The 27,214-nt window shown below is 41.9% G+C and overlaps 1 protein-coding gene across 1 annotated transcript in view; it reads right to left on the bottom strand.

Annotated features, from left to right (window-relative positions):
- The window catches only part of ITGA4 (integrin subunit alpha 4), an 82,794-nt gene that overhangs the window by 3,593 nt on the left and 51,987 nt on the right, over positions 1–27,214 (bottom strand). The window contains exons 16-26 of the mRNA XM_038750996.1: positions 21,759–21,908; positions 20,397–20,473; positions 16,487–16,637; positions 15,207–15,302; positions 13,208–13,287; positions 12,759–12,845; positions 11,129–11,219; positions 8,157–8,264; positions 5,985–6,110; positions 4,287–4,406; positions 945–1,055 (exon numbers count right to left, since the gene is read on the bottom strand). Coding sequence (XP_038606924.1) covers positions 945–1,055; positions 4,287–4,406; positions 5,985–6,110; positions 8,157–8,264; positions 11,129–11,219; positions 12,759–12,845; positions 13,208–13,287; positions 15,207–15,302; positions 16,487–16,637; positions 20,397–20,473; positions 21,759–21,908 — 1,197 coding nt within the window. The remainder of the gene's footprint in view (positions 1–944; positions 1,056–4,286; positions 4,407–5,984; positions 6,111–8,156; positions 8,265–11,128; positions 11,220–12,758; positions 12,846–13,207; positions 13,288–15,206; positions 15,303–16,486; positions 16,638–20,396; positions 20,474–21,758; positions 21,909–27,214) is intronic.

The raw sequence follows: 27,214 nt of genomic DNA, 5'->3' as shown, positions 1-27,214 counted from the left end.
TGGGAGTCAGAGGACCTGAGTGCTAATCCTGGCTCTATCAGTTGCCTGCTGTGTGACATTGGGCTTGTCCCTTAACATTTTTCTGGAGTTCAGTATTCCCCATCTGTAAATGTGGATTGGATGCCTGTGAGGTTCATGAGGGATAGGGACTGTTTTCAACTTGATTTTATAGCTATTGCTTAATACAATCATGATAATAATAACAGATCATTCTGAGACCCTAAACTGTTCAAGCTCAAAATGAATGGATTGTACCAGCATTGTTTTTCATCCTTTCTTCAGTAGAGATGACCAATGAAAAAGACAATAGGTGGGCAAAAGAATGGCGTCAGAGAAATCCACAAGATTCCGTGACTTAGATCTGACTGAGAGTTTTACATTCTTTTATTCAGTTGACATTTTACTCCAAGCAAAGGTAGGGGGGAAAGACATTATGTGTGTGTGCAGAGGTGCTGAGGATGGGAGGAAAGAAAGGGATTCTGAGGCAGAGAACTAAATTGAGCACTTGGGGAAAGCAGAGCTAGTACAGCATAGACTAGTGGCAACAGCAAAGACCTCTGAGTCAGAGGACTTGCATTCTAATCCTGGCTTTGCCACTTGCTTGTGTGACTTTAGGACGAGTCACAACTTCACTGAGCCACATTTTTCTCATCTGTAAAAGTGGTGATTCAATTCAATACCTGTTCTCTCCCTCTGCCCCTAAACTGTGAGCCCTATGAGGGAGAGGGACTGTGTCTGACCTGATTATCTTGCTTCTACCCCCAATGCTTAGTACAGGGCTTGGCACATAGTAAGCCCTTAAATACCACAATCATTTTTATTCCTTGCCCTTCCTATGACCCATTTCTAGAAAACTGGAATGAATTCAGTTTCTCCTTCTTTAGTAAGCAACTTCACTGTAATTTCGTCCCAAAATGTCTTAAATAACTGGAAGGAATACTTACATGTGCTATATTCTCAGTTTTGTCCAACTCCTTGTTTAGGTCAACAACTCTGAGATTTTGCTCCGGTGCTGCTGTTGCACGTATTAAAAACTTGAGGGCTGATGTCTCATCCTGTGCGTCAAGAAAACAAAAATGAATACAGTTCAAAGTACTATTCGAAAATGAGAAAGATGAAGATGGGGTTTTCATAATCTTCTTGCTTCTCCCAGGTTTTCTTTTTTTATGGTATTTGTTAAAGCACTGCATAGATACAAGCTAACCAAGTTGGACACAGCTCATGTCGAATGTGGGGCTCACAGGCTTTATCCCCATTTTACAGATGAGGTAACAGAGGCACCGATAAGTGGCTTTCCCAAGGAGCAGTCAATTGGCAGAGCCGGGATTAGAACCCAGGTCCTTTGATTCCCATGCCTGTCCTTCAAACACTAGACCACGCTGCTTCCCACAGTTCAAAGCATAGGTGTCATTTTTCATCTTGCTTGATGCCTTGAAGCCCTCTCTGCAGATTCTGCACTGGTTTCAAAGGGACCAGCAGCTTACTGATGTGTGTCAGATTCTTGGTTTCATTTTCTTGGAGGCCGATGAAACAGTGGATCTTTAGTTTCTTTTGCTTAGCTGGTCCTTTGCATTTTTCTACATTTCCATCAACTTTAGCCTCCAGAGAGGGCAGGGATAGTCCTACCTTGCCAATCCATACTAGGCTTCTAAAGTAACAGCTCTGCAGAGCGTGGTTGCTATTTTATTTAGGAGGCAGACAATCTACTGAAAAGAGTGATGAGTTCTAGTTCCTGCTGTTTTACTAGCTTTCTATACGACCCTGAGCAAGTTACTTAAACTTCCTTAGCTGTAAAATGGGGCAAATGCCTTTCTCTCCCTACCTCACAGGGATTTTGGAGGTCTTCCCTCTTTTTTTCTCCTTGCTTAGAACCCCTCTTCTGCCTGTTCAGGACCTCTAGGCCCTCTGAGCATCCCAGCTGCACCCCTTGTCTGCTGTGTGACCTTGGGAAAGTCCCTTAACTTCTCTGTGATCTCATCTGTAAAACAGGGATTAAATCTCCTCCCTTTGATTTAGACTGTGTGCCCCAAGTGGGACAGGTACTATTTCCAATCCAATTATCTTCTATCAATCCCAGTGCTTAGTATAGTCCCTCTCTGGGAAATAGTAAGCGCTAAACAGATACCATTAAAATATAAATCAAAACCCTAAAAAGCACTTAAATACTCACAGATTTTGTAGCACAGTAGACAATTTACATGCTCTGTTGCTTAAGTATTAACTCATCCTTTTCCTTCTTCCTGTCTATTATTTTAGTTGCTTGTCTCCCAGGAGAGATTAAAAAATCCCTGAGGTCAGAGTTCATGTGTTCACTCTACAGTACTCTAAGTACTGAATTCAGTGCTCTGCACATAGTAGGTGCTCAATTAATACTATTCATTGATTCAGATATGTCGCCTCTAACCTAATCTGTCGCATTCACTTCTAAGGGAAAGACAGTGAAGCCTCTAGGTCTCCTAAAAGATAAACACTTGTGAAAAACAGGGTCACCTGTATGTATGACCTCTCCTTTTAATCAAAAGCCATGAATTCTGTGTTTCAGATTTGCTTTCCTGTTAAGTGATTTTTGACTTGCTCATTCCTTATCCTTGGGAAAGGAGAATTAAGATGTCCATATTATTAGAGGTGTACTAAGGGAAGAAACCTCAAGACAAAATCTCCAATTGGAAGAAATCAGAAAAAAGATATAAAAGAGTATGGCTGTCTCAGTAGGTATCTATCTGCCTTACAATATCTCCAAATTGATACACGTTTCTAGAATGTGCAAGTGCATCAGTTATAAGTACAATTCAATCAACCAATCATATTTATTGAGCACTTACTGTGTGCAGAGCACTGTACTAAGCGCTTGGGAAGTACAAGTTGGCAACATATAGAGACAGTCCCTACCCAGTACTTAGTATATAAAGTTCCATTCATAAAAAAAACAGAAGAGAATATCGCACACATTATTCAAATTCTGCCTATTTCAATCATATTCTGTTAAAGAAATAATTCATCAAATCATAGACAGTGAAGTACAATCATTTCAAATTCTACCCCCACAGAACATTTTTTATTTGAGTATACTACCATCTTGTTGCTAGGATAATGATTCCCTTTTTGATTTCACACAAGTTAAATCCAATTTGAAGTTTTCCCTGATGAATTCATTATGTCTTCAGAACCTTCCCTGTATCCCTTAATTTAACTCAAATTTGTAAATTCTCCTTTGATCTCTTTGTTATTTTCCAGAACCATGGAAATATTTCTTGTCTTGGGTCTGTTATCTCTCAAAGCTTCTTTAAACCACATAACATTTTTGAACTCTTGGTTTTGCCATAAAAAAAACAACTTTCTTCTACAACTAAATGTAACATCTATACCTAGTTTTTGAAAGGAATTTGGTAGTAAATCATTCTGGGTCTCGAATGTGGTTTATTCCATGGGACGTTAGTGTTTGACTCAGCTAAAAGTTATGGACATATTAGTACAAACTAGAATCCCAAATACTATTCTCTCTTGTAGGGAGAAATCCAGAATATAGTTAATGTATATTTTAGGGACTTGGATCTCTTCAACAATAATTTTAAACAAGAAGATAGATAGCTTCAACTTTGCTAACTTGTGGCCAACCAGGCTGTAAATTGCATTCTGCTTGTCAGTGATTCCTTCTGAATGACGTTTAGAGTTGTTATTTTCTGATGCCATGCAAGGATATTTTTCACCCCAAAATCTTTATTCATCCCTCTGATTTTTACGGATGGATTTTGTCTACATCCCCAAGTTAAAATAGATTTCTGAGGTCTATCTCTGTGAGTCTAGTGTACTCTTCACAGGAGTGGAAGATTTTAGCTTAGCCAATACTTCAAATCAACATCTCCTCAGGCACAGAGAAGAGGAGAAATGATCTTTTTTTGTTTTTAGTTAATATAATCAGTGCACACTGAATGAAGCCAGATAGGTCTTATCCAATTCCCCCCAGTTGGAAAGAAAAAAAATCAATAAAATAGCTCAGCCAAACCAAAAATCCAACACCTCCTCTATTCTCCTCAACAGGGGGTTGAGGTTGAATCCTTTGCACAGTTTCTACAGCTCTCCACTTTATATGAAGATAGCCTCAGACTTTGGGTGATTTAGATTTGCTTACTATATACTTTTGTATATACTTTTGACTCCAGGTGTACAAGCCTAGGCATTTAATTAACATTTGTAACATCTGTAACCCTAGGTATTTTGACATAACACACTTAACTTGGCTTTCCAGAGCGGTAAGTTAGCATTTAAAACTGTATCCAGAGATTTACCATTTCTAAAACTGAAGGACGACCTTCCAACTGGATATGAACACTGGACTCTTTTCCACTTTCCATTTTTCCAAAGTTGCAGGTAAATTTTATACAGAATGGGTCATCTTCCATACAGTACTAGAACAAGAATGCAAATAATAGGACATTGCCAAAATTGTAAAGGTTATACAACAATATTCTCACAGGGCTGGAAATGGATCTGTTGTTATACTATACTCTCCCGTGTGCTTAGTACAGTGCTTTGCACAAAAACACTAAATAAATACCATTTAATGAATGAATTTTCTGATGTTTTATAGGTGTTCTTTTAGAGCTATTTTCATTTAGTAGTAATGGCATTTATTGACACCCAGTGAGTACAATGTGCTGTAACAAAACAGTAATATTTGTTTAATGTCTGTTGCATGCAGAACACTGAACTGAGCACTTGGGAAGGCACAAATGATTCTACTCTTGAGGAGCTTGCAATCTAGTAAGACGGAGCCAGGCATTAAAAGAATTTACAAACAGGAAGAAAAGGAACCCAAGAATATGCTCTGCATATTACAACAGAAACAGGGAAAGTGTAAGTTTACATGGTTGTATTGTACTCTCCCAAGTGCTTAGTACAGTGCTCTGCACAAAACGAGTGCTCAATAAATACCATTGAATGAATACCTGAATCCATTTACGTGGACAGGTTTTCATTTGATAACGGAGAAATCCACTAAAAAAAGTGAGTCTTTCCCAATAAAGTACCTCACAAACATTCATTCAATGGTATTTATTGAGCACCTACTGTGTGCAGAGCACTGTACTAAGTGCTTCGGGACACAGACTGTTGCCTTTGTAGCAACTGGCATTTGTTGAGTGCTTGCTATGTGCCAGACACTGTACTAAGTAATGGGGTAACTACAAGATACTCAGGTTGGACATGGGGCTCTCCAGTCTCTATAAAATTGTGTTTTCATAAAAGCAGCATAGAAGCAGCATGGCCTAGGTGATAGAGAACGGGGTTGGGTGACAGGAGGACTTGGGTTCTAATTCCAGCTCTGCCACTTGTCTGCTGTGTGACCTTGGGCAAATCACTTAACTTCTCTGTGCCCCAGTTACCTCATCTGTAAAATGGGGTTTAGGACTATGAGCCCCCCATATGGGATAGGAACTGTGTCCAACCTGATTAGCTTGTATCTACCCCAGCTCTTAGAACAGTGACTGGCACATAGTAGGCACTGAACAAATACCATTATTATTTTTATAATAAAGCAAGTTGTTGCTCCAGCCACAGACCAACCCACCCACTCTGACACATCCATTGACCATCTCCTAAGTGAGGGCACCTCAGGGCTGCCTGGCTTTCCCCTCGCTCCATTGCATGAGAGCTCAGAGACCCAGCAAAATGGATGTGAGTTCTCCTTTATATCCTTCAATTTTGTTATTATCCTCTGCATAACGCTATCCTCTTCTTTCAATAACAAGCTCCGTAGTGGATCCTGCAAAACTCTTGAACAAACCGAGGCCCAGTGTCCGCTAACTGTATGTCCCTTCACCTTCCCAAGTGCTTAGTACAATGTTCAGCACCCAGTAGGAGCGCCATCAATGACTTACTGACAGAATCAAAGTTGAAAAGTTTCTCAGACACAAATGGACACTCTGTGTCCTAGTGTGGTTCAACTGGCTTGCAATTCCACTCCCGAATAGTGAAGAAAAACTTACCAAAAGTCTCTTATCCATCTTTGTAAAGAAGGTGATTAGATCCTGAAATATTTCCAAATTTCCCTTTTCTTGAGCCGAAGTGCATTCCCTTTCGTAGTTCTTGAAAGTGCATTTCCCTTGAGTAGCCTTGAAAGAGGCAGAAAGACATTATTTTATTATCTTCGTCTATTGGTAAAGTGAAATAGATGCAACTAATTTGGGCCAGATATCTTAAGCTTTGATGAATATTTTAATCACACTGACTGAATCTCCATGAGCAAATTATATAGCTAAATGTTGACCAAGAGAATTTGAATAATGCCAGGGATACTTTAATAGAAAGAGTTAGACAGTGGGCTGTAAATTCATACAAAAGATTAGATCTATGCGACTAAAAGGAAATAATGGGATTTTATATTTAGTTGTTAAATGCTCTCAATGCTTTTCCCTACCATCTTTCCCAGGTCTAAGCAACAGGAGAAAGAGACAGATGGAATCAGAATAAATTACTAGCTCTTTAGCTGTTAGCTCAAACTCATCAAGATGGATAGGAAGTTGAAGACGTTTCTGTCTGAGCAGAGTGAAAAGATTAAGACTTTATTTTGTAGAAATGGATCAAAAGGAGGCATGATTGAAATCCACAGAATCAAGAAAGTTTTGGGCAGAGTGAACACAGAATTGTTCAATCCCATACAACCACGGTTGTATGTTTGAAGCTTGAAGAAAACAACTCCTCAAACTAATAATAATAATTATTATGGCACCTAAGTGTTTACTATGTGCCAAGTATTGTTCGAAGTACAAGTTAATCAGGTTAGATACAGTCCCAGTCCACCATTGGGCTCAGACTCTTAATCTTCACTTTTTTTTTAATGGATGAGGGAACTGAGGCCCAGAGAAGTAGAATGACTTGCCCAGGGTCACATAGCAGACACATGGAAAGGCTGGGATTAAAACTCAGGTCCTTCTGACTTTCTGGCACATGCTTTATCCACTAAGCCATGCTGCTATTGTTACTACAAGACATCACACACAATCAACGAATCAGCAGGCATAAATTGGGTTTGGCTCAAGCCACGACTGCACAATAAGAAGTCAGTTGGATATAGAAAGAAGAAATGTTAGGGGTCTTAGAGAGTCCATCCCTAAACTTTAGGATGGATATCAAGAAAGGCAACCATCGCCTGATTCCTCCAAATATCCTGATGACGCTGTCAGAGGCAGACTAATGGTTTATGTGGTTGACTGGTTTAGCCTAATAATGCATTGCTGATGGTCTTGGAGAATATCATTATACGTTCCCATTTAGGGAAGATGGTAAGAGATCCCTAAGACAGATACTGTTAGCTCAGAATAAATGCTTTTCACTTTTCGGTTTCCTAACTTTAAAAAATGAAAGGATAGAGATGAATCAGCGATGCTGCTGACACAGACCCAAGGATCCTTTCGAAAGGGCCTGGTGAGGCCCCTTAAAACAGGTTGGCACTCTTGCAATTACTCATGACCTAAGAATGCTCCCCAGAATTTCCCTCTGAAGAGCTCAGATAGGAGATGCCCACAACACTTCTAGAAATAATAATTTAAATAGTAATTGTGGTACTTGTTAAACACTTATATGCCAAGCACTGTACTAAGCACTAGACTAGGTACAAGAGAATATTTTGAAATAATTAGAATTATTTGTAGCAGTAGAGAACAATCATAGTTAATTAAAACCACATAGTGTAGTGGGCATCTATAAAATGTTTGATGACAATGAGAGAGACATTTCACTCTCATTTTTTTTATATGGTATTTGTTAAGCGCTTACTAGGTGCAAAGCACTGTTCTAAGCACTGGGGAGGTTACAAGGTGATCAGGTTGTCCCACAGGGGGCTCACAGTTTTAATCCCCATTTTACAAATGAGGTAACTGAGGCATAGTGAAGTGACTTGCCAAAAGTCACACAGCTGATAGTTGGCGGAGCGGGGATTTGAACCCATGACCTCTGACTCCAAAGCCCGTGCTCTTTCCACTGAGCCATGCTGCTCATTTCCCACCAGGCTCAGTGTAATTTCCTTTGTGGTTGCACAAAAAGTTCCAAAGAGACTATTTTCAAGACAGTGCTTGGTATTACAAAGACTGAATCCCTATTTCCCATAGCTCAGCATTTATTTTGTGGAACGACCACAGTGATAATGAAAACAAAGATACCTGGACATCCAAAATGTTGAAAAGCTTGATGGCATGGGGGGCAAAAGAATTAGGTATCCTTATCTCCAAGGTCACATTGGGAGCCACACTGGGTCCAGCATTGATAACCTAAATAGGGAAAATATGTCTCAATTAATTCATAATAGTTACAGCAGTATTTTTTGAATGAGCACGTGTCAAGCACTGTACTAAGCGCTGGGGCAGATACACGATAATCAGGTCACGCCCAGGCTCTGTCCCACATGGGGCTCCACCTAAGTAGGAATGAGAACAGGTATTTCATCACCATTTTACAGATAAGGAAACTGAGTCACAAAGAAGTTAAATGACCTGCACAAGGACCTACAGCAGACAAGTTGGGATTAGAACCCAGGTTCTCCGACTCCCAGTTCTATGCCCTTTCCCAAACATTTCCTAGTAGGGTATGCTACTTCCCGATGGCTCGTTCCTTAATATTTATTCATCATATTTATTGAGCACTTACCATGTGCAAAGCACTAGACTAAACACTTTGGGGAGTATAATATAACAATGAACAGACATTTTCCCTGCCCACAACAATTACACATCCTGGAGAGCCTAACATAGAGAAAGGAGACATAAATTTGCAAAATCTGAACCCCCGCATCCCAGAAACTTCATTTTAGCCCAAGATCAGCAGCAATATCGGGTGCCCCATGGCAAAGGATGCTGTGCCATCTCCTGCCATTCCAAATGTGCCATTCCAAAACTTGGAAGTGCTTTCTCTGCCCCTGGGATTTCCTGTGTGATCAGCATTGCTCTCTCACCCTCAAGCCTTAGTCTTTTCCCCATTCCTTCTGCCAGCAGGGTGGTGAGGGCAGTGGTCAAAGCACCCTGAAACTCCGGAGCCACAGGGGATGTGGCTGCTGGTGAAAGGTGCCTAAAACCTATTTGATAAGCGCTCACTATGTGCCAAGCTCTCCCTGAAACCCCAGAGCAACAGGGGATATGGAGGCTGGTAAAAGGTTTCTAAAACCTATTTGTTAAGTGCTCACTATGTGCCAATGTCCTCTACTAAACTAGTGGCTAGAGCGTGGGTCTAGGGGACAGAAGGTCATGGGTTCTAATCCCAGCTCTGCCACTTGTCTGCAGTGTGACCTTGGGCAAGTCACTTCACTTCCCTGAGCCTTAGTTACCTCATCTGTAAAATGGGGATTGAGACTGTGAGCCCACATTGGGCAGGGACTGTGCCCAACCTGATTTTCTGGTATCCACACCAGAGCTAGTAGAGTACCTGGCACATAAGTGCTTAACAAATACCATTATTATAATATAATAAGAGCTGACACAATCTCTGTCCCACATGGGACTTGCAGTCTAAGTAGGAGGGAGAACAGATAATAATAATAATAGTAATAATAATAATAATGGTACTCATTAAGCATTTACTGTACACCAAACATTGTTCTAAGCACTGGGGTAAATAGAAGTTAATCAGATTGGACACAATCCTGTTCCAGATGGGGCTCACAGTCTCAATCCCCATTTTACAGATGAGGTAACAGGCACAAAGAAGTAAAGTGACTTACCCAAGGTCACACTGTAGACAAGTGGCAGAGCTGGGATTAGAACCCATGACCTTATGACTCCCAGGCCTGGGCTCTAATCACTACGCCAGGAAATCCCATGAGGAAACTGTGGCACGGAGAAGTAAAGTGACCTGTCCAAAGTCTCACAGCAGGGCCAGGAATAGAGCCCAGGTCCTCTTGACTCCTCCTTCCATGCCACAATGTACTGAGAGCTGGAGGAAATCGATAATCAGGTTGGACACAGTCCCTGTCCACATGGGGCTCAGAGCCTAAGGAGGAGGGAGAATAGTATTTAATACTCCATTTTACAGATAAGAAATCTGAGGTAGGGAGACGTTAAATTGCTTGCCCAAGGTCATGGAGTAGGGAACTGGGGCAGTCTGTCTCCTACTGTGCCTCCTCTGAGGTCAGGCAGAGAAAGTGCACCAGCAAACCATGCCTGTGCCAGTCTTTGTCAATCGTCAACATGGGTTCACACCTGTCTTTGACCTTCGGCAGCATGGCCCTTCCCAGCAGCAACCTCACCACAGGAGGAAGCAAAGTGGCAGACTGATGTCAGCCCTTACTCACCCCCTGCTGATTCACCAACAAGACTACTTTCTGACTCTTTGGTTTGTATTTCTATCCGGGGCCCAAGTCTCTGAATGTTGGGTTTTTTCCTACCAGATATTATGCAATCACCAGTTTCCACAGACAACAGCAGGAACAACTTAACTCAAAGATTCCCATACAAACCTCTACTGGAATACACATCCTAAAATAAACAGTGAATTTGTGTCGAACCAAAGCCATTTCACCAAATGTGCACTGAATCACGATTTCAATAAAGTCCGGCTGATAATAAAACTATAATTTCTACAGAGTGCTAGATGATTTCTGAACAGCAGTTACCTCTCCACACTTGCTTCCCTCTCTACCTCCCTCTCCTTAGTCCTCCTTCCTTAATTCCAATAGGCCGGGCAGTTTCAGAGTCCATTGGCATCAGGCTCCAGAGACAAATGGGCAAAACCCAAAGAGCAACACTGCTGAAACAGAAAGCAGTCATTCCAGTCCACCCAGAACTCAGTTTCAAAACTGGATCAGAGCTCTGCTCGCAGTTCTTAAGTTCCAGCAAACAAGACCTGAGCCAGGATCTATCATCATAGCGAGTTCACGGGAAATGAGCCTCACCTTCCAAGAACAAGAAAATAGTGGCTCCAATCTAGGGTATTGACTAGTTTTTCCTTTAATCCATTACAGGGGAGGATCCACCAGCAGCCCCCGTTATTGACCTCAACAGTTTGAGGTGCCTGCCTTCTTAGGCCCGTGACATGTCAAGGGATAACTGATGCAGAGGCCAAACAGCAGATAGAGCTTCTCCAGGAAGCCCAGAAGGAATATCAGCATCAAACAATGAGCCATAAACAAAAGCAAATTGCTTACATGAAAGGTGAAGTTAATCTTCTCCATCATACAAGTGGCTGCTGAATTTCCTTCCCCTGAGCCATAAACAAAGGAAGTTGGTGATACAAATCTAAATGAGAGGGAAGAGAAGAAGGAAAAAAAAGGTGATGATGTTGAATGGGCCGTTGACATGCTGAATTCAAATTCGGTCCTGTCTACTAAAATTTAAAATTCAGTTTCCTGGCATCACCGAGGAATGTCATGGAGGCTTCCTTAGCTGATAAGAACTGCACAGTGCTTCAATCTCTTATTGTTTCCCTAAATAGAGGAACAATTAAATTTAAAACAGGGTAGCCCTTCTCAACCGCTCTCAAGAGTGGCCTAGTGGATAGCACACAGGCCTGGGGCTCAGAAGCACCTGGGTTCTAATCCTGGCTCCACCACTCGTGTGCTGTGTGATCCTGGGCAAGCCACTTCACTTCTCTGTGCCTCAGTTACCTCATCTGTAAAATGGGGATGAAGGCTGGGAGCCCCATGCCATGTGGGACATGAACTGTACCCAAACTTCTTAGCTTATATCAACCCCAGAGCTTAGAACAGTGCCTGGCACAGAACAAGCATTTAACAAATACTATGTATGTATTTGTTATATATATATACACACACACACACATATACATACACACATACACATATATATTCAATTGTATTTATTGAGTGCTTAGTGTGTTCAGAGTACTGTACTAAGCACTTGATATACACACACATATACATTTATATACATTCAATTGTATTTACTGAGCGCTTACTGTGTGCAGAGCAGAGCACTGTACTAAGCACTTGCTATACATACACACACGTATACATATATATAATATATATATTTATTCTTACCTCCAATGCTGCCTTCTGCTTTCACTGGTTTACGCCACACTAAGCTCTTCTGCATCTATCGATCCATGTACACTACTTACCTATTCATCTTTATAGTCCATTGAGATTTCTAGTTGTCTCTTTATTTCTGCCTGCTGTTCCCACTAGTTGCCCCAAAATCATGCCTGCATAGCTTTCCCAATTAGATTGCACAGATTGAAGCCAGAATCTGTTTTTTTTTCATCCTGTGGTACTGTGGTAAATGCTTCCAACAGGGCTCTGCATATAGTTGGTAAGCCCTTCTAGACTGTCAGCCCAATGTGGGCAGGGCCTGTCTCTATTGATGAATTATACTTTCCAAGCACTTAGTAGAGTGCACACAGTAAGCGCTCAATAAATACGATGGAATGAATGAATGAAAGTTGGTACTCAAAAAATATTATGGATAGATGAATGGATTGATTGATTTGTCCCTTCCTGCCAGAACACTAAAATATTATGAGTTCAAGACAAATCAGGCCCGAGTCACACAAATGGAGGAGAAATCCTGAATGGAGTATCAGGCACAAGCTGATGCTCTAAATCATCAATCGTATTTATTGAGTGCTTACTGTGTGCAGAGCACTGTACTAAGCGCTTAGCACTGTACTAAGTAAGACTGTAAATGAACATGTAAGAGAATCAGAGAGGATTTGTGTTTTTTTACCTCAAAGAAAACATAATGGGGTGTGAAGCAAAGACGACAAGGGAATTAGTAAATTAGGCTGAAGAAGCATCATAACTGTCAATAACTTACCCATGAGAAGTTAACATAAATTCATATTTCAGAGGTACAACCAGTGTTAACATGTTATTTGATATGTCCATTTCCCCTTCATTTTCACTGCAGAATCAAACACAGAACGCTTCATTACACTGTGCCGGCACACATAGATTCTTCTCTAGAGGGAAGTAATTATATACCCCCACCACATATACCACCACATATACCTGGTGGTTGGTTGAAATAATATTATTTTTGGTTAATTGTGGCTGTGGTGGGAAGAAATCATTTTTATAACAGGGCTGGAGGAAATTTGCTCTCATCATTTAAATGGGGATTATCTGATTTTCTTGTGGTTTTGGTTTCTCTATAGATCATGGAATAATTGTATTCTTTTGCAGACACTTCATGAAGCATAACCACACCACTCCCTATTGGTTTTCATCAAACAGTGCATTTGTTTTTTGCCAAATAAAATTTACCAGGTAGCATTAATGGTGATGTTCAGGTCTTCCTCTGCTCTGGTAAGGGAGCTTGTATCCAAGAGAAAACTGAAATCCAGCTGTAGGATACAGAATACTGATTGAATAATGGCCCCAAAGTGGAAAGGTAAAAGGATTCAGAGGAATGCTGTTTTATCATCTAGAATTCAAATAGACTCTTCCTGTCAAAGCATTTAACCGTCCGAGTTTTTTTTTTTTTATGTCAGAACAACATTTCTCAGGAGCTCAGCCCACCCAAAGTAGCAGTAGGGAACAGAAAAGCTGCAGTGTTGATGATTTCTTCCAAAAGGCAATAATTCTACTAAAATAGAAGCCATGAACACAGCCCATGTTAGACATTGATAATCTATTTACGTTAACACCCGGGTGCTTGTTCTTAATGTCAGAGGGGGAAAACCAGGTGGGTCTTCATAAGTTGTAGGAATGGAGTTGGTGAACAGAATTTCTAAAACTGACTTTCCAGCTTCAGCATCCAACACTATTCTGGGATCGCACTTGGGTGGAGGGACCAATTAATCAATGGTATTTATTGAGCTCTTACTCTGTGCAGGGCACTGTACTAAGTGCTTGGGAGAGAACAATGTAATAGGTATGCTCCCTGCCCACAGAGAGCTTACAGTCGAGCTGGGGGGAAAGTCATTAATATAAAGAAATAAATTATGCATCAGTACATAAGTGTTGTGAGGCTGGTGGGGGGGTGGTGGTTAATGAGGCAGGGAGCAAATCAGGGTGATGCAGAAGGGAGTGGGAGAAAAGGAAATTGGGATTTGTTACAGAAGACCTCTTGGAGGAGATATGCCTCCAGTAGGGATTTGAAGGTGGGGAAAGTAATTGTCTGTCAGATATAAAGAGGGAGGGTACTCCAGGCCAGGGGCAGGATCTGTGCAAGAGGTCGACAGTGAGATAGACAGGATTGGGGTCCAGTGAATAGTTTGGCATTAGAGGAGCAAAGTGTGTGGGCCGGGTCGTAATAGGAAAGCAGCGAAACACGGTAGTAGGGAGCAAGGTGTGTGGTGTCTTTAAAGCAATGGTAAGGAGTTTCTGTTCGATGCAGAGGTGGTTAAGGCAACCACTGGAAGTTCTCAAGGAGTGAGGAAACATGACCTGAAAATTTCTGTATAAAAATGATCCAGGAAGCAGAGGGGAAGTATAAACTTGAGTGGGGAGAGACAGGAGGCTGGGAGGTCAGCAACGAGGCTGATACAGTAATCAAGACGGGCTAGGATAAGTGTTTGTGTTAACATGGTAGCAGTTTGGATGGAGTGGAAAGGGTGGATTTAAGCGATGTTGTGAAGGTTGAACTGATAGGATTTAATAGTAGATTCACTATGTGGGGTCAGTGAGAGAGGGAGGAGCCAAGGTTACAGGCTTGTGTGACAGGAAGGATGGTGATGCTGTCTACAGTGATGGGAAACCCAGTGTCAGGGGAGGGTTTAGGTGGGAAGATAAGGAGTTCTGTTTTGGACATGATTACCTTGTATCTACCCCAGCGCTTAGTTCAGTGCCTGGCACATAGAAAGCCTCTAAATATCAAACCAAAACAAAAAAAAAAACAAAAAAGAGCTGAGAGTCTGGTGGGGGGGAACAAACATTAATATAAATAACTTATGCTACATAATTTATATTTATGTACATAAGTGTTGTGGAGGTGAGGGTGGGGTAACTACCAAAAGCCAAAGGTCATAGATGCACTTTGATCTCATTGTACAGAAAGACTTGTGGGTAAAGACATTGGTTCAGATTTTTTACTGGAATTCTACCTCTGGAATCATCACAGTTCTGTAGCTTTTCAGGTCAACCAGAATTTGACAGTCATTTGTATTTCTCTTGATGCTTTCGAACAGAAACCAATTTTGTATTTCTTTGGGGTTTTGCTTGTTTTTTTTTTTTTTGCCTTCACTGTCCGTAGGACGCAGGCACAATACCCTTTTTTGAGAAACAGACATCCACAGCTAACCTACTATGTTCAGTTGCTTACCTTGGATAGATGGTCTACATATATATGACCAACAGTGCATTCAAGTGCTATCAAACCAGAGTTTTCAGTTACTTCACAGTTGATGAGTTTCTCTTCCTAAAATTAAATGAAAAAAAAAGCGATTTATTCAGTATTACGAAGATAGTTTTGAAAAGCTAAAACACTCAGAAATCCTTTCATTAGAGCATTTTCTATAATAATAATGTTATTTGTTAAGTGCTTACTATGTGCCACGCCATGTACTAAGTGATGATGATGGCATTTGTTAAGCGCTTACTATATGCAAACCACTGTTCTAAGCGCTGTGCTGATGTACACATTATTCCATCATGCAATTGATTTTTTACAACAATGTCTCTGTCATTACCTTGGAAAATCACTTAACCTCTCTATTCATCTGTTTTCTTTAATGGTAAAATAGGAATTAATTAGTTGCTCTATCAATCTTTAGGCTGTGAGCCCCATGTGGAACAGGGACTGTGCCACATATGATACACTTGTGTACATATAGTTTGGCACAATACTTTGGCAAACAGTAGACACTTAATGAATGATAATAAGGTCTAGACTAACACATCATCTAGATAACCCAAGTCTGTTATTTCAGTATTCCTTTTTTTTAAGCCTAAAAGGTAATAACGCTAATAACAGTTATTATTAATGTTATTGTTATCATAGCATTTGTTAAGCTCTTACTGTATGTCAAGCATTGCCCTAAACTCTGGGGTAGGTACAGGACAATCAGGTTGGACACCATCCTTGCCCCGCATGGGGCTCATAGTCTATGTGTGAGGGAGAGGGATTTAATCCCCATTTTACAGATGAGGTAACTGAGGCATAGAAAAGTGACTTGTCCAAGGTCACACAACAGAAAAGTGGCAGAGGTGGGATTAGGACCGTGACTAGAACCCAGGTCCTCTAACTCCCAGGCCTGTGCTCTATCTACTATTCCACACTGCTTCCCACAGCGTCTGGATAATTGAGACCAAAGTGTATTTTAGGATTAGAGGCTTCCAGATAATTTACCAGTGTAAACCTATCCTTCCCTTATGTGCAGAATGGGGATTCAATGCCTGTTCTCCCTTCTACTTCAACAGTGAGCCCCATGTGGGACCTGACTGATTACCTTGTATCTATCTCAGTGCTTAGTACAGCGCTTAGGACATAGTGCTTAAATTTCACAATTCATATCATTATCATTATTTTGTCAGTGACCTTTAAGAGAAGAAAGTATTACCATAATTTAAGAAAGACCAGAATATGGAGATGTCGATTCTTACCAGTTCTAAAACTTTTATGAAGTAAAGACCTTTGGGGAGTTTAATGTGCAGGGTGGTTCCAAATGCATCATCTCCAGCATTATACAGTGAAACATTCAACATTAACGTCTTCATACTTCCCACCACGAGGTAAGTTTTCTTATCGTTTGGTCTAGAAAATGAATTCAAATCAGTTAGGATCCATTTCCCATTGACAAAACCTTCAATCTCAGAAATGTACCAGCGGCAGTATTTTCCTTTAAAGATTCACATCCATTCATTAATCAATCCATGATATTTATTGATCACTTACTGGAGAGTCCAAGGCAGCAATCACTGTTAGCAAAAATCCTGTTTCAATAGGGGCAAATGGATACTGCAAATGGGGCATCTCTCCGACTCTTGCATCCTGCAACAACTTTCCCAGCATGCAAATTTCCCACCACATTGTCCATATTTTTCAATGTCACATATAGCTATGGACAGCCTCCTGAAACACTGTGTCGGTAATAAAGTTAACTGATTCATTCATCTATTTTTATTTTTCTTACTGCTTAGTCACCTTCAGCATACAATCTAATGTCTCTGAAACCAGAGACCTGTACTGGGTTATTCTTTTATCAAAATAAACTAAATCTGTGATTTTTTTTAAAAAAAGACCATGATAGTGTTTCCTAAAGTCTTCCCAAAAGTTCCACTTGACAAATTGTCAAAAATCAAATGACGGTTGAATACTGATTAGAGTATTTTGCTAAGAATTCCACAAAGAAATTGTGAAAAAAAAGAATTATTTGATCCCCATTAAATACATTATTTTGGATTAGAGCTAGGGAAAAGGTTTATTTTAAGATGACAGATATTAGGATTACAGAGTTTGATTTGGACTCTGAAAATGTGATTGTCTTATGCTAAATTGACAAGCCAAGTATTGACCAATCAAATGAGAAGCAGGCTGGCCTAGTGGATAGAGCATGAGCCTGAGAGTCAGAAAGACCTGGGTTCTAATCCTGCCTCCACCACTTGTCTGCTGGGTGACCTTCAGCAAATCACTTAACTTCTCCGTGCCTAGTTATCTCATCTATGAAATGGGGATAAAGACTGTAAGTCCCATGTGGGTTATGGACCGTGTCCAACTTGAATGGCTTGTATCTTCCCCGGCACTTAGTACCCTGACAAATATCGTTTTTAAAAAAAGAAAAAATGATAGTTACATCATTGTGGGTCATTTGCTTAGGAATTTTAGAATGATCTAAATAGAACATAAAATAGATCTGCATAAATATCCAGTATTCAACAAAGAAGATTATGTTCAAGAATGTTTCATTCTTGTTCTCTAACCCTCAGTTTAAATAAGGTGAAATGTCAGTAGAACATCATACTTACAAGAGCTACCTTGGGCGCGGAACATGCATGTCTACCAGCTCTATTGAACTGTACTCTCCCAAGTGCTTCGTGCAGTGCTCTGCACACAGTAAGTGCTCAATAAGTACCACTGATAATACAACATTGATTATAAAAATGGAGAACACCAATAATAAATAGCTATTAAATAAAACATAAAAATGCTATTTCAGGGATAGGGAGATATTGCTCACTAAGACACAATCTCTGGTCGTCTTTCAAACTTTATGGAAGACACTTTCATTCATTCAATCATATTTAGTGAGCGCTTACTGTGTGCAGAGCACTGTACTAAGCTCTTGGGAAGTACAAGTCGGCAACATAGAGAGACGGTCCCTACATAACTACGGGCTTTCTTTCCTAAACCTCTGTGTGGTATGAAGCATCTTGCTTCCTCCCCGAGGGCCCCCCAAAACAGAACAGGGGTATTGGGAGGGAACTGACTCCTTTTATAATCATTCATCCAATCGTATTTATTGAGTAGTTACTATGTGCAAAGCAACATACTAAGTGCTTGAGAGAGTACTCTACAACAATAAACAGACACAATCCCTGCCCGCAACAAGCTTCTAATGATCTCCCCCTTTTAGACTGTGAGCCCGTTGTTGGGTAGGGACCGTTACTATATGTTGCCAACTTGTACTTCCCAAGCGCTTAGTACAGTGCTCTGCACACAGTAAGCGCTCAAGAAATACGATTGAATGAATGAATGATCCTCCCACACACCTCAGTGATCAGGTTACAACTAAAAGTACTGTGCTAAGTGTTTAATGCAATGAGCTTTGTACCAGGCTTTGCATATAATAAGCTCTCGATAAATACGACTGAATGCATGAAAGTCCCAAAGAGGATAAGTAAACTTCAGTTTGACATTAAAGTTTAATTAAGACTTGTAGAGGAACTGCCTAGAAATCAACATTTATAAAATATTCTGGCTTATAACCAAAGCATTAGTCACTGAACACCTTTGGGAAAGAAGCTGGCACCTCCAAAAGGAACAGAAGGTGAAAACACTGCATAAACAGCTAGGTTCCAAGACAACAGCAAATTAAAGAGAAACACAGTGTTAACATTTCAGCCGCTAGATTCCAAGTTTACTTTGCATTTTAAAGCCATTTTATCACATGGACATAATTCCTATTTTCCCCTTCCTGGTTGCACATCCTACTGCATTTTGATTTATTAACAGGGCACCGTCAGAGAGAGGCCCAAGCAGCTTGTGACACAAGGACAATAAGGCAGCACATCTGGGAGAATGACAAAGCTGAAATCCAGCTGCCCCCCAAGTAATCGCATTTCATTCTTCATTAAGACATGCATAATGCATCCCTGAAATTTACAGAAGAGGCCAGAGTCCAAGTGGTCTAAACAAAACATGGTACTGGCTCCCTACCGAATCACAACTTAATGAGCGGTAGAGGGGAAATTAGTCTACTGATGTTCAGACGGCATCAGCCTTTCCATTTCTGACTTCATTCAATCATATTTATTGAAAACTTCCTGTGTGAACTAAGCGCTTGGGAAAGTACGCTCTAACGATAAACAGATTCCCCGACCTCAATGAGCTTATTGTCTATAGGTCTCCCTCATCTATGTAAGGGAGGCACCCTGTTCTGGCCAAATAGGCGGTTGCTTCACGGCTAAGTGGTTTTGCATCCAAATGTTCAGACGCAATATAATCAAAAGTGATCGCTCACACAGTGGCATATTGAGATCCGTCTCCCATTTTAGATACCAAATAACCTTCTACCACTCAGGAGAGAGCTGTTCTTTGAAGTTTTGAAGCATTGTTAAGGTGACTTTTCCTAACTCGAGGCCTTCCCCGATGAAGCCCTCTTTTCCCTGGCTCACTCTCCCTTCTGCGTCATCTAATTGCACCACTCCCAACCCCGGCACACTTAAAGATGTATTTGTATTAATGTCGGTCTCACCCTCTAGATGGTCAGCTCATTATTAATTCATTCAGCCACATATATTGAGTGCTTACCATGCGCAGAGCACTGTACTAAGCGCTTGGGAGAGGACAGTGCAACAATAAACAGACTCATTCCCTGCCCATGATGAATTTACAGTCTGAGGGCAGGGATCATGTCTGCTAGTTTTGGTCTATTGCACTCTCCCATGGGCTTAGTTCAGTGTGCTGCACATAGTAAGTACTCAATAGATACCAGGGATTGCACCATGACACTCTAAGAGGACACTGGGGAAGGAGTGGTGACACAAAAGTATAACCTCTGGGTCCCACATCACCGAAACACAAGGATGTCTGTACTCAGCGGCAGGCACGGAGGAGATCTAGCCTAGGCTTCCCTTCTCGGGGCTGCTACAACGATTACTACTAGTAGGTAAGTCCTTCTGTAAGGACGTTGTACTTCATTTATGGCCCCTTCACCTGCCTTATCTACTTCAGATAAAGGCACAGAGCATGTTAGTGGTTCACGTCCAAGAGTAGTTGCCACCTTTCCCTCCCATACCTCCATCCCAGGACGCCCTAGCAGGACTCTAAAAGCCAGCACCCTTCAGAACTTACTTGGGATAACCCACTTTTGCATAAACCTGTAAGTCGGCGGAACAATTCTCGTGGCTGCAAAACCTGGCGAAGACAATCTGCAGAGAAAAGACAAAATCACCACACGTCGATTCCGTCAATATTTCTACTTCAGGTGCTCACCAGAAGCAGCAGGACCTCCGTAGGTAATGCATTAAAAATGATGTAAATGCGTGACACCTATAGATAGCACTTTTACAGGAAGCGTATCCCTCAGGCCAAGTGGGGATGTTAGCAGTTTGGACCAGGGTTCGCTGGGAAGATGTTTGGATGGCCATGGCTTTCCCACCATTTATCTCTGACTGCTGTCTCCCTCCCACCTGCTCTCATCCCTGACCACAGAGTCAAATTTCAAGCACTGAGCTACTCAAAGTACACAACAGGGAAGCCACCATATGCTTACTCCAAGTCAGCCTTGCCCCAAAAGGTGCATGAAACCAATTCAGTCCAACCTGGCTATATTCTCTCTGGCCATTAGGCAGGTGTCTGTCAGTGTTCATCAGTCACTTTAGCCCGGGGACATTTCCAATTCCCCACCCGAATCGTGCCAGGCTTCAGCTAATCAATGGAAAGCCGGTGATGGCCTGGCACCTTAGAAGCCGAAAGGATTTCTCTCAATCACACCAAAGCGACCCAGAGTCAGGGTAGGAGAGGAGAGATCTCCGTCTCTTCCATTCCCACCCCAGCTGTGATATGTTCTTGCCAAGGCAGAGAATCTAACCTGCGGGTAACTGATTGGGAAGCAACAAGGTGGAGGAGGTGGAGAGGGAACCCTCTACCTGCAATAATTGGTTGTAATAATAATAATAATGTTGGTATTTGTTAAACGCTTACTATGAGCAAGGCACTGTTCTAAGCGCTGGGGTAGATACAAGGTACTCAGATTGTCCCACATGGGGCTCACAGTCTTCATCCCCATTTTACAGATGAGGGAACTGAGGCCCAGAGAAGTTAAGTGACTTGCCCAAGGTCACACAGCTGACAAGTGGCGGAGCCGGGATTAGAACCCACAACCTCTGGCTCCCCAGCCCGTGCTCTTTCCACTGAGCCACGCCGCTTCTCTGTAACATGGCCTGGATCTTGCAGACCCTGGGCTATGCCATTAATTAGGGCCTGATATATCTGGACTGAATGTTTTGTGGTGTTCAGAAACCGGGGATCACCCCTATACTTCCAAACAATAGACACATACAGGAAAAAATGACATTCTCATTAACTTTCGACTACTTTTCAAATTTCAGAATCGACGTAAAATGGATCTTTCAATTATGTGGAAATTTCTCAGGTGAAATACAATACATTATTCTTTCTAGTAGCATTTGTAGCTAGTAAAACTTCTACAACCTTGCTCTTTATAACGTCCTTTTCTTTCCTCTGCTGAAGAATGGGCTGAAGTGGAGGGAATCCTTCACTGCTTCTTTTACTGACGATATGCTTGCCAAGGTGATAGGTCGCCTCAATGTGAATTGGAGTGAGAATATCCCTTACGTCTTTCTAAAACAATTGGAAACATAGTGAATAAATTATCCAAAGCAAATGTCCAACACAACACACGGAAAACACAAACAATATGCTTCTGATTTTTCTCCCGCAAGAGCCAAATAGAACTCATAAATTTGTCCCGCTTCCCAGTGTTTTCTGAACTTTTTCCATGATCATTTTATGTTTCGCTTGGAGCTAAGCCCTGTGGTTATCCATGGTCCCGAAACACACTCTCCATTTTGCTGTGCCCTCATTTCCCCCCGTCGAAAGCAGCCGAGAACTCGAGTGGAGATGCCCCAGGAGAAAGCAGCTCTATGAGAACGGGATAAAGCAAGGGAAATATCCCAGTTAGCAGGTTACTTTCTAGAAGACCTTTGCAATAAATGAACTTTCATTCATTCATTCATTCAATGGTGCTTAGTCTAGCTCTTACTATGTGAAGAGCACTGTACTGAGTGCCTGGGAGAGTACACTATAACAATAAACAGACAGTCTCCCTGTCCTAGATGAGATTACAGTCTAGAAGGGGAGAATGAACTTACATCGGTGTGCACAATAAGGCTGTCCGGCAGACCAAGACTTTATGAAACACGAGTCAAATCAATTTGGTTTCCCTTATTCGTGCCAATTCACCCCTCTCATCCGAGGTTTTGGGGACAGAGCTTGAATATGGTTCCCCCAAGGACCCGAAGGAGAGCACCCCGCTCTCAATTGATCACTGGTGCTTACTGAGCACTTCTTTTGTGCAGAGCACTATACTAAGTACTTGGGAGAGTATAATACAACAGAATTAGCAGACATGTTTACTGAAAATGGTGATGATGGTATTTATTAAGTGCTCACTATGTGCCAAGCATTGTTCTGAGCGCTGGGGTAGATACAAAGTAATTGGGTTGTTCCATGTGGGGCTCACAGTCCTAATCCTCATTTTACAGTTGAGGTAACTGAGGCACAGAGAATTTAAGTGGCTTGCCCAAGGTCACATAGCAGGAAAGTGGCGGAGCCAGGTTTAGAACCCACATCCTCTGACTCCCAAGCCTGTGATCTTCCCAAGCCACGCTGCTTCTCCCTGCCTGTAACAAGTTTATAGAAGGGGAGATGGACATTAATATGAATAATTTATAATATATAATTTATAAATATGCTTTCTCCACCCTCGTCTCAAATGGACCCCCCCCCCCCACTCTGCCCACGCCCCCTAGACTCTAACCTCATTGTAGGCAAGGAATGTGACTGTTATATTGTTCTATTGTACTCTCCCAAGAGGTTAGTACAGTGTTCTGCACACAATAAGCACTCAATAAATATGACTGATGGACTGCCTTAGCCTGGGGGGAGGTGGGGAGGGAGGAGAGGGCCGATTCCTTCCTAAGGTGATTTAGAGCTGTTTTTCTTCCAGGTTTCGCAGTGGAGCAAAGCAGTGCCTACTGCATTATAGGTTGGCAGGTGTCACCCAAGGGCCTGAGATCAACAGCGTGCTCAGCACATACAACACAGCGTGTCTTTGTTTTTTTATGGTATTTAAGTACTTACTATTTGCCAGGCACTATTCTAAACGCCATGGTAGATGGGAGGTAATCAGGTTGGAAACAGTCCCTGTCCTACGTGGGGCTCACAATCTTAAACCCCATTTTGCAGATGAGGTCACAGGCCCAGAGAAGTGAAGTACTTGCCCAAAGTCACACAGCAGACAAGTGAAGGAGCTGGGATTAGAACTCAGGTCCTTCAGGCTCCCTGGTTCACGCTCTTTCCACTAGGCCACACTTCTCCTCTGCTTGTCATCTCTCCCCACTTGTCTCCTGGTGGACAGTGTGATAGTCCACTAGTCCAGATTTCAGTGCAGTAGCCCACTAACCCAGACCTGGATTGGCCACCAAGTCCCTGCATGAACTAGGAGAAGGTCAGTGCCCCAACAACATTCGTTCGTTCAATCGTATTTATTGAGCGCTTACTGTCTGCCAAGCACTGAGCACTTGGAAGAATGTGGCTTAAGTAGGAAAGCAGCCTGGCCCGGTGGAAAGAGCACAGGCCCGGGAGTCTGATGACCTGGGTTTTAATCCTGACTCTGCCACTTGTCTGCTGTTTGACCTTGGTTTGGTCACTTCAGTTCTCTGTGCCTCGGTTACCTCATCTGTAAAATGGGGATTATGACTGGGAGCCTCATGGGGGACAGGAACTGGGTCCAACTTCATATCTACCCCAAAGCTTAGTACAGTGCTTGCCATATAGTAAACACTTAACAGGGAATGGGTCTGTTTGTTGTTATATTGTACTCTCCCAAGGGCTTAGTACAGGGCTTTGCACACAGTAAGTGCTCAATAAATACGTTTGAATGAACAAATAGCATTAATTAAAAACAAAACACAAGAACCCACCAAAAGAGGGGGATAAAGGAAAGGAGGAATTGATGACCACTGAGGAAACAGGGTAAATCCCTCCTTCCTCTCCCGCTCCTCCCCATCCCCTGCCTTACCTCCTTCCCCTCCCCACAGCACCTGTATATATGTATAAATGTTTGTACATATTTATTACTCTATTTATTTTACTTGTACATATCTATTCTATTTATTTTATTTTGTTAGTATGTTTGGTTTTGTTCTCTCTCTCCCCCTTCTAGACTGTGAGCCCGCTGTTGGGTAGGGACCATCTCTATATGTTGCCAACTTGTACTTCCCAAGTGCTTAGTACAGTGCTCTGCACACAGTAAGCGCTCAATAAATACGATTGAATGAATAAATCTGAAAACCTCTTAGAGCGAAAGGCCCAGGCACTGTAATATAGTCGGCGGTCTACATTTCTTCTGGGCTTGTGATTGGGATTAGTCTTGTCCCGACATCTTACTTTAAACCCCGTAAGCTTCATAGACACTGCTCTAGGCCAAAGTGAATTGCTCTTTCTCCTCTAAAAGGGTTGATTCACTCTGAGCCGCTGTCACTGAAGCAATTGATGAGAATGATTTCAATGGAATCAAATCGGGGATTGGATTAAACCTTCGAGAACACAGACGGCTTTGGCTAACCAGGCTTGCAACCCAAACAAAGCATTCCACAGACACATGGGACAACAGGAGAGGCTTACAAGGCTGAAAATACATAAATGGGCAGGCCGAGGAAAGGGAGACATAGAACAGATAGCCACCATCCTGGGTCTATCCAGACAGGAGATGGACAATCAACATGATTTTAATTTGGTCTGGATTTTTACTACTTGACAAAGTTGTTTTCAGAACTGGTCAAATATATAAAAAGTGTCATTGAATTTTTCTTTAAATGAAAAAGCTTTGCACGATTTCTTCCACCCCTTAAAAAAAGGTCTTTTAATAGAACAGAATTGTTGACCTCATTCTAATTCCATTCTAATTGTTGCAATAAAAAGGCAGTTCCACAAAGACCACATGGAAGAGTTAAGGGGGGCGGGGGGTTGGATCAAGGATTTTCAGCAAATTCAGGCTGATTAGCTGAAATATAAGTGGTGATAATTGGGGGTTCTTCAAAGAAACAAAACCACCATATTTAAAATTCAAAGTATGACACTGCCCACAGGACAATTTCAGAGTGCTAAGCGACAATATATCTGTGGGAATTCTAAGAGTATAACAAACAAAAAAACAAACCCCAAGATCTGATGTTATGAAGTGCCACTACCTGAAGATAAACATGTCAGCAGGGAAAAGCCTTGCTGATTAGAAATTCATTCTGGAGGCATAAAACTCATGGTTCCAGTGTTTAATATTTCATCAACCTCAGGTTGTTTGTGCAGTTCTAATAACAAGGCAACATGCAGTTAAACCCCGTCGTCTGTAAACTCCCTCTAGACTGTAAGCTCATTGTGGGCAGGGAATATCACTGTTTATTGTTGTATTTTACTTTCCCAAGAGCTTAGAACAGTGCTCTGCACACAATAAGCACTCAATAAATACGATTGAATGAATGAATGAATCCAGAAGAAAAACTTGGCTATCTCTTCGTTTGATTTTGTATAGTTAGTGAAATGCACTATAAAAATCAAACAAGATCCAAGAAAGGGCTAACTTTCCCTCTCTACCCCTAGATGATCCCTTCCTTGCTCTAAGCAGCCCAGATAATTATTATTATTATTATTATTATTATGGTACTTGTTAAGCACCTACTATGTACCAAGAACTGTTCTAAGCACTGGGGTAGATACAAGTTAATCAAGTTGGACACAGTCCCAGTCCCACATGGGGCTCACACTCTTAATTCCCATTTGACAGATGATGTCCCCGAGGCACAGAGAAGTGAAGTGACTTGCCCAAGGTCACACAACAGACAAGTGGTAGAACCGGGATTAAAACTCAGGTTCTTCTGACTCCCAGGCAGGGGGGTCTATCCAGTAGGCCCTGATGCTTCTTGATGTGCCTGCAAGTCATTCATTTATTCAATCGCATTTACTGAGCACTTACTGCATGCAGAACACTGTTCTAAGCACTTAGGGGAGTGCAATACAACAAGAAACAGACACATTCCCTGCCCACAGTGAGCTTCCAGTCCCAGCCAGGACAGAATCCACCTTAGTTTGGTGTGAATTAGGTAAGCCCAGTCATCACCCAGTCATCCTTGATTCCCTGCAAGCTGTCCCCTCTAAACCATAAGTTCTTGATGGGCAGGGGACACATCTGCTAATTCTGTTGTAATTCTCCCAAGTGGTTAGTACAATGCTCTGCATTTATTAAGCCCTCAGCCCATTGATACCACTGATTGATTGAGCAGTCTGAGATCTATAGATGAACCAATCCATGGTTCCCTCCACAGCCTCAACCACAATCTTTAGGTCTGGCTCATCTGGGATCCCTTTCAGCCATTGAGAACAGAACCCGGAAGAAGCAGTGTGGCCTAGTGGCTAGAGCCCGGGCCTGAGAGTCAGAAAGACCTGGGTTCTAATCCCAGCTCTGCCACTTGTTTGCTGCATGACCTTTGACCTCTTCACTTCTCTGGGCCTCAGTTCCCTCATCTGGAAAACAAGGATTAAGACTGCGAGCCCCACGTGGGACAAAGACTGTATCCAACCTGATTACTTTGTACCTACCCAAGGGCTTAGAATAATGCCTGGCATATAGTAAGCACTTAAATACCACAGTTATTAACCCAGGACAGAGAAGGGTTGGAGCTGAAACAGGATGGGTTCAGTCTGGTCTCAGGCCCTCGACTGGCATGAGGAAAGCTAGCAGGTATGTTCTCTCTGGAAACTAAACACACCCAGAGACATCGTTCATCCACCACCTGGATGACCGATGTTCTGGGAGGTTCTTATTTTCACTTTTTGGTATTTAGAGGACACACTGGGAAAGGTCCACCACT

This window comes from Tachyglossus aculeatus, chromosome 9, assembly GCF_015852505.1.
Source record: "Tachyglossus aculeatus isolate mTacAcu1 chromosome 9, mTacAcu1.pri, whole genome shotgun sequence".
Classification (NCBI taxonomy): Eukaryota; Metazoa; Chordata; class Mammalia; order Monotremata; family Tachyglossidae; genus Tachyglossus; species Tachyglossus aculeatus.
This window is presented reverse-complemented; position numbering and strand designations above follow the sequence as displayed.